General features: G+C 38.0%; 1 protein-coding gene across 3 annotated transcripts in view; it reads left to right on the plus strand.

Moving 5' to 3' along the window:
- Positions 1-1120: 1120 nt before the first annotated feature.
- The window catches only part of LOC129779964 (protein PALS1), a 135245-nt gene continuing 119999 nt past the window's right edge, over positions 1121-16366 (plus strand). The window contains exons 1-4 of one of the 3 annotated variants that reach the window (XM_055787773.1): positions 1121-1238; positions 1480-1872; positions 11038-11217; positions 11285-11342. In XM_055787773.1, the coding sequence (XP_055643748.1) occupies positions 1819-1872; positions 11038-11217; positions 11285-11342 (292 nt within the window). In that variant the 5' untranslated portion in view covers positions 1121-1238; positions 1480-1818. Of the gene's footprint in view, positions 1873-11037; positions 11218-11284; positions 11343-16366 lie in introns of all 3 variants that reach the window. The other 2 variants (XM_055787775.1, XM_055787776.1) reach the window with 2 other exon arrangements.

Below are 16366 nucleotides of genomic sequence, written 5' to 3' on the forward strand. Positions count from 1 at the left end.
ACATGCGACAGCTCCACTGTTGTATAGGGTGACTCAAAAGTCATGAAATTCTTCAAACATAAGATGACTATCAATACGGTGTCAATAGTCAATAGTTATACTACCAAACAAGCAGGTGACCAAATAACCCCCACTACCCCTACACAAATTTTGATTCGAAAATTCATAAATAAACTCAGCACTTCTGGTTCGGAACATTTTTGAATGGTTGAATCTCGTAAACACCCATTAAAAATAACATTGATGTTCAGTAAATTTATTTATTAACATAAAGTGTTCGGAATTCGAATCAAAACGGTATACTATTGTGCACAGGGCATATTCAAATTCCCGGGTGCGTACACACAAAATGTGGATTGGTAGACCTGACTGAGTGCGATCAGGTACTTTAATTCCAAGGTTAGTTTTGAACTTGGGTGAGTTGTGAACAATTAGCATGAATAACAAAACACTTTTGATCGATGGAAATGTCAATTAATTCTGACAGCGATATTGTTACACAAGCAGAAAATAATTTCTCACATTAAACTCGTGCTAGCGTTTTCTTCATATTATCAAAACTGAAAACATTACGGGTGAATTCATCATTTTAATCATCTGGATTAGTAAATAGAATTGGTAGATAATTTCAATTTCAAATGAATAAATATGTTACCATCGCTTCGAGTAAATGTGATAATGGCACATTTAGTTTTTTCGAAAACTATAGACCGGTATTTTTATTTTTGTGCGTAGCTATCATGAACAAAAAGAAACAAACACTCTTACAATGTTCGGCCGTAGTCCTGAAAACACGCGGTTCTGTCTCTCCCGTTTGCAATATGATCTGTGGTTATCTTTTTTATACACACACAACCACGTGACGATGGAAAATCGAAAACAATCACCCACACACCCTTGCAACACGTTGTCATTCAGCATCCGTGTAGACGATGAGAGGATGCTATTCGAATAAGATTGATTTGCGAAAGGATAAACATTCTTATTGAGAGAATGGGAGAGCAGCAATGGGAGATGGTGGTGACAACGAAAAAGAATCTCTCTCTCTCTCTCTCTCTCTCTCTCTCATTTCGCAATCTTCGGGATCCGTCACATCCACAGTGGCTTTGGCCTTCGCTCGGTAGCATCCTTTATCAATGTGCTTTGTATACGTAACTGTCCATCTGAGAGCACTGAGTATTGATCTGAAAAGCTTTTAGGGAACGTCGTCATGAACACTCATAGTGGAAAAAGGGACGGTAATGGAAAATAGCAATCTATCATATTTCGGCGCAGCTAAAAATCTCGATCGTGGCTCTAGAGCAGCAAATTGAATCGGATTCGCGGTTGTGGTCTAGTATAGTGAAAGCATTTGTTCTGTGTGAAACCTGTTTGAAGTTTTGGATCAGAAAATTCAGAAGTGTCGCTGAGCAAAACCCAGCGAAAATTTTCAAAACGGAAAGCACACAAAATTCTTGTTATTTGATACACCCTTTGCAGGAATCAAAATGAGATGCAGATGAAATTGAAGGATGCTGTGTATTGCAACGGAATGGTTTTGCTGTGGGTGTTTCCTGAAGTGCTGTTTTTCCTATACGCGAGGGTGTGGAATACGTGCAATGAAAATGATACCCCAGATGTTGTGATATGAATTTAGGTTTAGATATGTTTTTATAAAAAATTGTTTCGGATTTAAGTATAGGAGAAGGTGCTCTCCAATCGCGTCTATAATTGTTGTAGGTGGTATAAAAGTGTTTATATAAGGAAGAAAAATCAATAGAAGATCCTATGAGGTGAAATATTGGTTCTGATTGCCATATTAACAAAAAAAAAAAAAAGATGCAACAAAGGACTACCGTGACAGGTCCAACGACCTCTTCATCCTCAGGAAAGGTTAGTTAAATCCCATCAAACGATGCTGATATATCTTGTTCCATTTTTACTTGCACTCTCGATACAATATTGACTAACTATTTTTCTGGGTTTTCAATGAACTTTGGGCACACATTTTACGATATTTCATTAGATTACGATATTTGATGTTTGATAAAATGCATTATGCTGTTGATTGTTGATTTTTATAGCAAATTTTTATGGAAATATTTTGAATAGACCATAGACTATGGCTCAACCGACAAGGTTTGTTATGTTCTCGGTAAAACTATTTTATCGAATCTTTTTCTTCTCACTAATAATTGAAGAATTAAAAAATGAAGATAATATCCCTAGAATTATTCTAGATTCAGCGCTAAATATTTTTGTCTGGGCATAGAATGTTTCGAATGTTCAATTCGAATTCAAGACTAATGTACCGCGTGGAACCTGGATACTTTCAATTACAGTCAATCGCAAAATTGAATGTACACCCCGTGTTGGTTTGTTATTTTTGAGTTTTTCGACTGCTTTATATTCTTACGATGAATTACAATCGATCATTCTTACTCTCATGTAGTTGTAAGAAAACAATTAAAATGGTCACATTTCTATTTCATGTTGAATAACAAACAAAAAAAAAATCTTCAAAGCAGCATGGCAAAATTAAATGTACAGTTCAAATTGTTTTAAGAAACTTGCCAACAGTTCAGAAATGTTAACAGATAACAAAAATCAATCCCCTAGTATTTGGTACGGCCCTCTTTGGTCCAGCACTGCCTGCTCAGTAACCGTAGTGTACTGTTTCCCCTCGGCGTAGATTCAGTGTACTAGGATCCCCAATGATTTTCAACAGGATTCTAGTCTGAATAGCGAGCCAGTAAGTCAATAAGTCATGTTTTTGGTCCTTCATCCATTGCCTTCATTGTTGGTATTAATAGCGGCATAGTCTTGCTGGATTGTGATTTTTTGCGACGATATTTACGCAAGAACAGTAGTAGAGAGGATTCCAGAACATGTAGAAAATTATTGCTATTCATTTTGACGAATGTGGAAGCTATCTTGAGTTTTCCGGTTGCACAAAATTCCGCCCAAACCTTGTACGAGCCTCCTGGTTCAAAAATACTGTTGGAACCACCAGGACCATTAAAATTGAACTTTTTTACGTCACTGAAGATAATCTAGCGAAGTCAGAAGTACAAAAACTATCTTGCATTGAAGAACTTTTCGTTATGATACATAGCAAAATGTATTTTTTTGAAAACATTCTTTGTCATAACATACAATGTTCCACTGTCGGTTCATGTGAGCTTTGGTAAAACTCAGATGTCTTTCGATGTGAGATATTGTAAGATACGAAGCATTAACTTTTGATGCTCTCTTTATGTAAGGACTTTTACCAAATCTTGACGAAATGTATCCTGGGATTTTTTTTTAATTCAAAAATTGCTTTATTTACATAAGTGATTTTGAAGTATTCGAAGCTGTTCTATTTCCCGCTTATCCAGGTCAGAGAGCTTCGATTTACGTGGAGCTCTCTTCTTCTTACTGTATCCTTGAGGATTCGCCAAATAATTGAGCATTACTTAATGGGATCGTTCAATCCGAGGAGCAATTTCTCCGATACCTACATTTTCGTGGTAAAATGCACCGATTTGCCCCTTTTTCTCCCTCCGTGAGCACTTTTCTCTTTGGAATTTCCCAGATTTATTAATCAAAACCGCTAAAATAACGAAAAATGTAACTGGTCTTATACAAATTTGACACTTGAAAAACACAAAAACATTTTTTACGCTCAGCGCTTGAACACGCACACATATGAAAATCTAAACTAAAATATGAATTGAAGCGTTGTTTGTTTACAATGACACAAAGCAGCAATATCATAACCTGGTTATAGAAGTTGGACAGAGTGTATAAAGGACCTTGTTCCAGAACTGATTAAGTCTGTTTACATGTGCCTTAGCAAACTGTAGTCATTTTTCCATATTCATTTTTGAGATCAAACTTTTTTTATGGATAACACGATCTCCCAGATTGTTCTTGTATGCTACTCTCCGGACAGTATTTGCGTTGACAGATCTTCCAATGATGGTTCTGTTGAAATGTTGGCACAATTACCCGTTCATCATCTAAAGACAGGATCCGTGTGTGTCCACTACCCGAGAGATTTTCCATTGTTCCTTCGTGTTGCCACTTGTTTATGATTTCTTCAATGTAGAGTGGGTTGTTCCAAAAGCAGCTGCTATTTCCCGCAATGTCTTTCCTCTACAAGTCTTACTTGTTATCATTGTACCTGCAACAATATCTATTTCTTTCCTGTTACTTGCCATTTCGATAAAAAAAAACTAATTGGCAATGATCTTACTTACAAGGTTTGTTTGTTTGGAGAAACTCAAGGTGTACACTCAATTATATAATACCTTAAATAGAGCTTTTTTTTATCCAAAATATATATTTTATTAAGGCGCATATGGCGTCAGCCTAACGGGGCCGGGAGTTCAATATTTTGACAATGTTTGCTTAGACTATGTTAGTAATATGTAACCGATTACTCGCGGTTGACTCGAGGTTACTATTACAAGTGTTCTCATAATTGGTATGTTGCAGTCTTCGATGCTCTGTACGTGTGCCCGATACGGGATACTTCCTATTGGGATGCAGCTGACCATTAATCAGCAACGCCCCCCTTGTCTGTACCCCATATCTAGCGTGGTGCGTCTTTCTCGACTCGAGGAATCCAGGATAGAATGGTCACTAGCCGGCGCAATCATCAGCTCGTGTAGAGTTGTCATGAGCGGTACAACCTTTGGCTCTTGTTGAATGATCAGTGGACTGCACAACCTTCGGCCCGTGCATCTGTAAAGAGTGTGTGTATGTATTGCCGCGACTAAGTAAAAGTTTATCGATCGGATAGGAGGGATATGAAACGGGGACACAACGAAGGAAACATCATTAAACGTTGACATCGGCGTTTCTGAGGAACAGGTATAGATGAAGCAGAAGATCAGGATCCCGGCTACCTAAGATATCCCGGACGGGGATATCCGATTGTCTGCCTTGTGCTCTCAGTGCTCTAGAGAGCTGAGAGCGAGCAGCATGGAACCGGATACACGACCAGACAACATGCTCGATGTCGTGGTAGCCATCGCCACAATTATTTGAGTTTTTTATCTTTTAGGGTTAAGTAATAAGCCAAAAAACTTTTCGCGGAATTCTATTGCGCGTATGGCTAGTTGAATGTGTGAGTAATTAATATGCATCAACAATGTATTAAAAATATTTTGTACCAAATAAATGGAAAGTATCGTCAAGTAGCATGTGTACACTTAATTTTGCGATTGACTGTATGTAGATCAGGGATGGCCAAACGGTAGTCCGTGGTCTACCGGTCGCCCGTGTAGGTATTCCAGGCGCCCGCCAGTTGGTCCAGGATAATGTCACCTCAAAACGTGTTTCTATGATGGTTTGATAACCTTCCCTTCTATGAAAGGGGGAGAGGGGTCCCATAAAAATGTTACACATATTTCAACCAAACATAGCAATTGAAAATTTTCGGAAAACTCTGAAGGAAAATGGGAAAATTCAATTCGCATATGTTCTACAATTACATAGTCACAAGCATTGTTAGTCCATTTGATGTTTGCACTAACGGAATTGTTCTTTGTTCGAAAGTGGAAATGAATTTCAATGCGATAAAACGCACTCCTATATCTTCCTCTATTTATATAAATAAAAATGGATCGCCAAATGTGTTGATAAGAGTAAAACTCGAGAAAGGAATTGTCCGATTTAGGGCTGCCTTTATTTCTTGACATGCCTTGAGATAAGTAATGGGCCTGAAGTATCGGCTTGAGTTAGGCTTGGGTTTTCTCAGCCTCTTGAACTCGGAAACGATCGCATCGTGGCCGGGGATCTAATAAAGCGGGAATTCCCGTGTAAATTCTTGGCTAATACTGACATAGGTATTGGGTTCAATTCCCGATCGGTCTAGGGTCTTCCCGGGTTGGAAATTCCCTCGACATGCCATGTACGTTCATAAAATGGCTTAAATTGTAAATTTAAGTAATAAAATACGTTCATAAAATGGCTTAAATTGTTCTTTTGATTAGTAATCTATGCCTGCGAGATAACCAGTCCTTAGAGATGAACCAGCCTTTGGCTGAAAATCTCTTTAATAAAGAAAGAAAAAAAAATAACCAGTTCGTTTTTATTAAGCGGTTTTATTATGCTTGCCCCGTAACATGTTTGTATGTTTGTAACATGTTTGTCTGTAGCGTTGTCCCACATTAAAATAAATTTTACCCCCCTCCTTCCCCCTTCCTGTTGACCAATTGATCTGATATTCGGAACAAACTTTTACCTCTGCGGTCATTACAAAACTTCGTAGGGAAACTGGGAGGAATGTGGTCACCCTAAGGAACACGCCCATTTCCTGTGTCCACATACCACTAAAATTCTCGTCCTTCGAAGAATTTTGTAGCTCATTTTATCGTAGTTCAAGATAGTAAGCGGTTTTCATTATGAAAATTGAAAATAGTACATTTTTCATTATTAGAGAAAAGGTTGAAAAATCGAACATCGAACACAAGGTGGTCACTCGCACATATCACGCTAGAAGAGATAGATTTATGCGTGTTTTCTTGGTCAAATTTGTTTAAATCATTATTAAAATAGTAGGTAAATGTATGAAAGGAGCTAGGTCTATTCACCTAGAATCGTAATTGACATTTTCTCATACGTACAAAAACATAGTAGGAAACACATAACGTTTTTCAAAATGAGGCTTGGTTTTGATTGGGGTGGCATATTTTTCCTGGGTCAAAACCACAATAGGAACCCCTTTAGGAGCAGAAGATGATAAGGTATATCAGCTTTTGAAAACAGAACATAATCAGTAGTAATCCTTCACTGACCACTTTGCCCCCCTAAACAACTAAATGCGACATATGCGAAATAATCGCTGAAATTGAACAAAATATCTGTTGACCTCCCCCTAAATATGTGAACAGTCGTCCAAACTGTTGATTTGTCGCATATTTCAGGTCAAATGAACTAAATTTCACTAGAAATTCCTTAAATTGGAAACGCCCAAAAAACTACCGAGAGAGAGTTTTTTGTTTTATTTTTATATCATGACATGCGACAGCTCCACTGTAGTACAGGGTGACTCAAAAGTCATGAAATTCTTCAAACATAAGATGACTATCAATACGGTGTCAATAGTCAATAGTTATACTACAAACAAGCAGGTGACCACTTTACCCCCACTACTCCTATTTCATGATCTTATAAATCCAAAATGGTGGATTAAACATTTTCTCAAAACCCCATCAATATGGGTTCAAATGAATTGATTAGTAGAACACAGCTATTTCTGAAAAATGCACGTCCAAAATGGCTGCCACCACAAAGGGGCACAATACATATTTTTTCAATACAACATCAATTTTGGGATCAAATAAAAGTGCTATTAGAACGTAGTAGATCATGAAAAATTCAAATCCAATATGGCCGCAGTGCCAAATAACCAATTTCTTGTTTGATTGATTTCATTCAGCTTCACATGTTTATATGTATATTTGTATGTTTGTGGGGTAGGTACCATGTATTTTTGTAATCCCCTCAATGTCGGTATTAAATAAAATGATTCAAATAAATGAATAATTAAATACAGTACATCACAAACATATTCCGAGGAAGATTAGGTAAGAAATAAAAAATTAAAAAAAGGTGAACGGTTTTATTATAGATAAATATGCTAAATAATTTACAAATACATGTACTAAAAACTAGAAAATAAAATAAGAAAAAAAAACTTTTTAAGTTAAACGGTTTCTTTGTGATTAAACATAATATTAGTACAGATAATGTACTAAAAGCTATAAAATAATTAGGCAAGTAGCAGTTAGCAGTTTTCATATCCCTTCCTTCATTAATCAAGAACATTGATTAATTTGATTGGACCATTAAATGCGAATCATCAATGTCCTTTTACTAGAATTCTAATAACAGTCTGATAATGCGACCATTTTCGGATCTCGACACCTGAGAAATCCAAATCCTAACTTCTGGCTCTTTATAACCTTAACTATAAACATACTAGCTGACCCGACGAACTTCGTCCCGCCCAAAATATATTTTTTGATTTGAATACTTTCGAACATCCACGTTTTCTTACTAAGTGAACGTTAGTGAGTCCAATCACTGAACTCTTCATTGATTGATTACCCTTTGACCCTTTAAAATTTCCTTTTACTATAAATTGTCTAGTAGTTCTAAAGAAATTCGTCGTTATAATATAAAATTATTTTCAGACACAATTCTCGTTCAAGATTCTTCAAGCATTTGGAAATAACTTGTTTCTCCGTTGCATGTTTGATCTCTGTATCAATTACAAAATAAAGACAGCTCAAATCGGACCGTTCTCCGGTTTAGGGCACATCAACACATTTGGCCTTCCATTTTTGTTTATACAGGGTTTTCCAACTTTAAATTCCGAAAGTAAATTGAATTCGAATTTCGATGAAACTTTTATTTCAAATTAAAGTTTGGTTTATGCCATTATGTGTGAAATACAACATCATTCAAATGTCCACCTATGGCGTCCTCGCACACCTTGATCCGAAACAGGTAATTTTCGATGACTTTTCGGCACATATGGGGCGGTATCTCGGTCATAACTTCACGAATGTTGTCTTTCAAATGTTCAAGAGTTTGCGGAGAGTTGGCATAGAGACGGTCTTTCGCATAACCCCACAAAAAAAAGTCTAGCGGGTTCAAATCACATGATCTGGACGGCCAATTGGCATCACCAAAACGCGAAATTATGCGTCCCTCAAATTTCGTTCGCAATATGGCCATGTTCGGTCGTGTTGTGTGGCACGTGGCGCCGTCCTGCTGAAACCACATGTCATCCGTATCCATATCTCCAATTTGTGGCAAAAAAAATCGGTTAACATGCGGCCATAGTGCTCACCATTCACAGTTACCGTCTCGCCGTCCTCATTTTCAAAGAAATACGGCCCGATGACTCCACCAGACCATAATGCGCACCGAACAGTGATTTTTGGCGGATGCAATGGCCTCTCAACAATCACGTGTGGATTTTCTGAGCCCCATATACGGAAATTTTGGGTGTTCACATAGCCACCGAGCTCGAAATGTGCCTAATCGCTGAAGAAAATTCGATGCGAAAATTCAGCATTGTGCTGGTGTTGTTCGTTCACCCAATCGACGTATGCCCGACGCATTCCATGGTCACCACGCTCTAATTTTTGTACCAGTTGGACTTTATATGGATGAAGGTGCAAGTCCAAATGCAAAATTCGCCACAATGATGTGTTTGACAAGCCTGAGCACTGAGCACGCCGTGGAATCGAAACATTCGGGTCATCCTCCACACTGGCAGCAACAGCAGCAATATTTTCGGCCGAACGCACATTACGATGATGCACAGGTTTTACAATATCCGCTACGGATCCAGTTTGTTCGAATTTACGCACTACATTAGCGATTGTGTGCTCTGTAGGCCGTCCATGACGACCAAAATCCGTCCGTAATGCTCGAAAAACATTTGCCGGTTTTTCATCATTTTTATAGTATAATTTAACAAAATTAACACGTTGTGCGATGCTAAAACGATCCATATTGTAAAATGGCAGACATTCAACTAACGATATGACGCTTTGGTTGATAGCTATGTCAAACGGGTGTCAGCGCAGGGCTGTATACTTTCGGAAGCCCGAAATAGAAAACCCTGTATATATACAGGGTGGGCCATTTAAAGTGGAAGGATTTGTTTTTGCAATAGCAAAGTAAAGAAGTGGAATTTTAAATATTTTTTTTTGAAATTCATTTATTTTGGTCCAAGGAGATTTGTTCTAACTACTTTTTGATTATGATATCTCGTAAATGACCGCCTCTGGCCTTGACCGCAAAATGTGCCCTTTTTTCGGCATTTCCCATCACTTTGCCCAATGTTTCGGCCGATATGGCAGCAATTTCTTGTCGGATATTGTCTTTCAGCGCAGCCAGGGTCCTTGGTTTACCAGTGTATACCTTGGATTTTAAATATCCCCATAAAAAAAAGTCAGGAGGCGTCAAATCAGGTGATCTCGGTGGCCAGTCATAATCGCCGTTTTTCGATATTAATCTTCCGGGGAACATTTCGCGCAATAATTTGGTCGTGGCAGCCGCTGTATGGCATGTAGCGCCGTCCTGTTGGAACCAGTAATTGTCCAATTCATTTTCACGAACAAATGGCAATAAAAAATCGGTGCCTAACTCTTGCGAACGATGGCGACCTGATGTCGATGGAGTCTCTGCAACACTGGATCGAACGGCATCAATATTCTCGTCGAAACGTCTTGGTCGTTGTCTGGACAGATGACTGGCATTACCAACACTACCAGACTATATAAATTTGGCATATAATCGACGTATAGTGTTGTCTCCAGGCGATGTTTTAACTTTATTTTTATTTTTCCACACACGTTTAGTTAACACAATTGAGAAGTTATTTTGAATGTACAGCTGAACAATTTCAGCGCGTTGTTTAGGTGTGTATTGTTCCATGGTTAAAATTGTACTGAAATGACGCTTCCAACGCGGTATGACATTTGTTAATCTGACATCTCTGTCGAAAGTTATGGGGTTGCCAGATGCTTCCACTTTAAATGGCCCACCCTGTAGAAGATATAGGAATGCGCTATTTCGTCTGAAAATCCTTTTCCACTTTCGAACAAAAATCAATTTCGTTAGCGCCAACATCAAATGGACTAACAACGCTTAGCTAATTGTAGAACACATGAGAATTCAATTTTCCGATTTTTCTCTCCGCTATATTGATCTACGGGAAGAGACGAATACAACGAAATATAGATGACTCAAATTGAACCATTCCTTCCTCTGGTTTTGCGCTTACCAACCCATTTGAACTTACATTTTTATTTATAGATGAAAATCCATTTCCACTTACGAACAAATTTCGATAGCGCAGAGAAAAAATCATCTGTTAAAAAGATGAATTTATGACTATCCTGACTAGCTTCAGTTTAGATTAGGAAATGATGTTCATCCTATATTTTAAAAATCCAACGTTCAACAGTTTGATCAGACCATCCTAATGTTTTAAGATTTTCCTTCAAGTATGCTAATACAATGAAAATGTTTCTATCTTTTCAGCAAGTTGTCGAGTTAAATGGATATGTAATCATTCTGGTGGAAAGTCGTGACGGCAAAATCAAACTCTACGGAAGTCCTGCGGATAAGGACAACCTAGAGGTGGCAGATGAGATTTTGGATGTTAATGAGCGGAAATTGGAAGATTCGCCGAGAGCAGAGGTGATCAAACACATACATGAAGTAAGTGACCAAAACTGCTTTTATATTAAGTATAAACATTAATAAACATTATTCTTTTTACTTGCAGTGCATTCAATCATGTATGATAAAACTTCGCGTCAAAAGGCGAAGTGATTCAAGACTTGGTGAGTGGTGAACCGTTTTATATCTAACAAAAATCTCTTCCGTAACGAAACACAGATGGCAGCACCTTTGATATAATCCGCGATCATGATGAGCCGCGTACATAGATTACTTTTCAAAACATATCATTGCTGTTGAAATTTTCGTTGATCTACAGCACAGTGTGCGAATTTGTGCATCTAGATCGCACGGTAACCTTTCAATGTATTCGGCAATAAAAACTAGTTTTTTATTTTCTTTATCTTTGTGCTGTAATTAAACAATTTTGACAACATACAAAAACACTTTTTTTTGTGACTTATACAATGAAAACGCAACTGTGTTCTTGGAGGCGAATGAACTGCAAAGTTTAAAGCCTCTTAAAAACAAAGAAACGTGAAACTGTGTTCCATCTACCAGAGCCAGGTGTGTACGTAACCTACAATGGCATGAATTCGATTAGAGCGACGAAAAAATGTACAGAAAAGGCAAAAAAAATGTTTAGCGGTGAAGTCACATAACAGCGCACAGCTTCGTATTGCCAGTTCAATTACACAGAATCGGCTACAGTCCTCGACGAGAGCTTGTTTGATTGATCCACCTATGTGTTCAATGGAGGAAACTATATTGTTTCTGAATGTAGGATATAGCATGTCGTTAACCATTTTATATTAAGGTACAGCAAGAAATGTTTACATATAATCTTGCCAAAATTAGTTATTTCGTTTTTATTATAACAATTGGCAATTGTTTCGTTTTAATTTGTACGACTAGCTGACCCGGCAAACTTCGTCCCGCCCAAAATTTGTTTTTTTTGTTATCAATACCTTTAAACATTCACATTTTTTACTATGAGCAAGTTCATGGGTCCAGAACTGTTCATTGATTGATCTTCTAAGCAACCCCATTGAATTTACCTTTTACTATGAAATTCCTAGTATTTGTAACAAAACTCATCATTATAATATCAGATTATTTTCAGACATAATTCTCGTTCAATATTTTTCAACCACTTGCAAATAACATGTTTCTCCGTTACATGGAATAAATGTTTTATACAGAAAATATGATAGAAAAAGACAGCCCTAAATCGGACAATTCCTTCCTCGAGTTCTGCTCTTATCAATACATTCGGCGATACTTTATTATTGGTATAGATAGAAGAAGATATAGAAGTTCGTTTCATCGTGCGTAGAACATATGGGAATTCAATTTTCCGAACGGTTTCCATATAACGCGGTACGTATAACGCGGTGAGTGCGTTATAGGAGGGTTGACTGTATATAAATTTGTATGATCTTCAATTGTTTAAATAAAATTCAATGTTACTACTCATAGTTAAACTCATAGTAGCCAGCTTGATACTACATTTTTCTTCCATCATTATATTGAATTTTTATGTACTCAAAACGAAAAATAACATAGAAATTGGATGGGAATGTTAGTAATCGATGTGGCAAAATAGTATTAGGTTAGGGAAAAAGTAATCCATTATTTCCTCGGTAACTGGCTGTAGTGATCGATATCTCGCTTAATATCTATCACACATTTTACAATAAAAAAAGTTTTGCTGGTTTTTGTTCGTTCCATTTGAGTTACAAGGTGTTAACAATGGATGCCAACAAATAGAAAAATCCGTACATTTAAACTTTTTCTTTTATAAAGGCTAAAATGCCAAACCGCTGAAATTGTGAAGGTGTAACCTTGTATTTCTCGACGTAGCTCCGCTTTGTTTTGAAAAAGTTTTGCAGGATTAGAGTCGAGCGAAGAAATTTTATTTTGGACACCCACATTGAAAATCCGGCGTGGTCAGGTACTAAGATCGCGAAATCATTTAAAGTAGCTAAATCGATCGTGTATGATGTGCTGAAACGTTTCCGTTCACGTACAACTGTTGTTCGGATGGACCAGAGGACGCGTCGTAGTGGAACTTACGATCAGAAGCTGAGGTTGAAGGCATTGTTAACAATTACAGCAAACTCGGGACTCTCGGACTACGACATCGACAAGAATCCGGAGAATCTATCTACGAGAAAGTTATCGTAATTCCCGTGCTTGCAAGCAACCAAATAGAACGCTGAAGTAAGACCTGGTTGTCAAAAGACGCGCTCGGATGTTGCACTACAAGGTTTTGCGAAGTACGAAGTGCACGTACGAAGTGTTTTGCGAATTCATAATGTGATGATTGATGACAGAAGAGTGAAAGTGTGTGAGATAGCTAGGGCTGTGACCAGTGTTGCCACACGAACAGATTTATCTGGAAAGGTACAGATTGTTTCGTTATATTTGGTACAGATTCTGTACGGTATAGAGTACAGATTTTCGTCAAAATGTACATATTGGTACATATTTTTTCAGCGCGTGAAATTCGAGCAAAGCAATATCAAGGTACATGACGGCTTGAATTTGTACATGACACGTTTGACCAAAAACGAAATAGTGTGAAGTGTTGCAAGCATAGTTTGCAGTTATTCCAGAAGAATCGTTAGGAGTTTAAGCGTCGTTTAGACTATGTGGATGAAACATGGATACAACGCTACACTTCTGAGACCAAAGAACAATCTAAACAACGAAGAATCTGCGCCAAAAAGGCGAAGATCGTTCATTCGATCGGGAAGATTATGATGATAGTTATTGGAATTCGCAAAAAATAATCCTCATCGACTATTTGGAAAAGGAGTAAACTGTTACAGGTTATTGGAGCATTTCAAAAATGAGCTGCAAGAAGAATGTCCACGATTGACCCACAAAAAGTCCTTTTCCATCTTTTCCATGGCAACGCATTGTCTCAATCCCTAAGTAGTTGTGGTCGTGAAATCAATAGAAATAAGGTTCCAACTCGTTTCTCATCTCTCCTATTCTCCAGACTTGGTACCCTCGGAGTACTATTTGTTCCCCAATTCGAAGAAATGGCTGGCGGGAAAAGGTTTCATTCAAACGAGGAGGTGATTGCAGAATTGAATGGCTATTTTTCAGACTTGGATCATCAAACTAATGGAGCGTTGAACGAAGTGTATATGTCTGAAAGGAATGATTTTTCGACTTAGATATTAACCTTTGTTAGTGATTCAACTTCAAATTCCGATTGACAGATGGTTATATTTCGCTATACCATACATGTGTTTCGTTAACATTGATGCGATGTAAATAGGTAAACTCGTTTCTAAGAGAACTGTGAATGATACACATAATCATATTGGTGGGGTAAGACTAACATACTCTAGTGGTGGGAAGGCCTACAGTAATAAGTTAACAATGGAAGAGGCATGAAACTCTCGTTCTCTTTTTTGACGTAGGACTACTTCTTTCATTTCTATACCGGGGTGTAAAACCAAAGTTTCGAGAACGAAAGCGTTACGCTGGAGACCGAGATTTTGAGCGTTAATAGCTCTTAAACAACTGAACGAAATGGTATGATAAACACTTCATTTGAAAGATAAAATGTCTACGCGTCATATACTTGTTACTTTTTCATCCAAAAACTTGTTTCAATAGTCTTAAAATTGCTTTCAAAACAGGCTATTGAAATCAAAAATCGGTATATAAGCGAGCGCCGCTCGTAAACCCACTCAGTTATGATTGAACAGCGATTGGAGCATGTTGTCGCTGTTGTTGTGAAGCTAATTTCGTTTATCATGAAAGCGCTGATGAACGGTGTCACCAAGAGCCTGTTTGTGCACCTAAGGCCAAAAGGGAATTCATCAGGAGGAGAGTGATGCCACGGTTCCGCTTGAAACATCGGAGCAGCCGCCACACACACACACACACACATACACGCGCGGAATTCTCGTTGCTATCATCGTTGCTGAAAAATAATCTGCCAGTTCCCCTGGGAATTGAAAAATACATTCATGCGAAATAGTTTATTTTAATGTTTTCTATCCATATAACACTGCAACCAAATTCATTTGGTTTTGTTATTTTTCAATCAATCGCAATTAACAGGAAAGCTTCTGAATATTTTTTTCCCCATCAGTGGAAATTTTCGTATCCAGTATTGGATGCATAACATGAAAAACGGAAAATGTTTCACATCGCGAAAATCAAGTCATTTTCGAGCGATTATTTGCTTTCTACTCATATAATGCTTCGACCAAATACATTTCGTTTTGGATTTTTTCAATCAAGTGCGATCAACGTAAGACCACTTCTTTCGGCAATTTATTAGAGGTGCAATGAATCTTTAGGAATTCCCGCTCTACGCGCACTGGCAAACAATGTTTACTCAACAATTTCTCAAACTAGAAATGGGTGTTGTGAGAAAGGATTAGCGAACGCGAAAACGACAAACGGGAGAAAGATACGTTTGGAGGTTGAAGGAAATTGACAGAAAACTTCTTCATTCTATCATTCAAATAATGTGATTCATACCATATCGTTTTGCCAGAAAGAGATTATTAATGCTCAAAGGAGGAATCGAGTCCTCCGAGGAAATTACCCAGCGCAAATTAGAGTCGACTATCGATTGCGGCATTCGTACACAAATAATTTTATAATGCAGTTTCACCAAAGTGATTTCTTCGGATATATTCACTACATCATGTCATGTATTTCATATTCTTCATAAGGAAATCCATATCCATGGCACCTATCGGTAACGAATTATTATCGAAACCACGATTTTCGCTAAATGCTCCTTTCAGTTCGGCCTGTAAAAAACTTTTCTGTACTCTAATCCATCAAATTTGGAGCCCTGAAAAGGGCCGTTGATTATATGCTAAGCTAATATAGCACGCTCTCCTCGGATACGATGGGCCAGCTGGATGTCCTTGGGCATGATGTGACGCGTTTTGCATGGATAGCACACAAATTGGTATCTTCGAATAAGCCTCCTGCAGCGTCATAACCGCGGAACTTTGGAAGCGCAAGTCGGTTTTGAAGTCCTGAGCAATTCCACGAACCAAATGCTGCAAAGGTAGCTTGCGGATCAGCAATTCGGTCGATATCTGATAGCGACGAATTTCATGCGAAGTTCCCGGTCGATAGCGATGTGGCTTCTTCACCTATCCTGCTACTGGTGCGCTTATCCGAGCTGACTTCGTGTGCC

Source organism: Toxorhynchites rutilus, chromosome 3, assembly GCF_029784135.1.
Source record: "Toxorhynchites rutilus septentrionalis strain SRP chromosome 3, ASM2978413v1, whole genome shotgun sequence".
Taxonomy (NCBI): domain Eukaryota; kingdom Metazoa; phylum Arthropoda; class Insecta; order Diptera; family Culicidae; genus Toxorhynchites; species Toxorhynchites rutilus.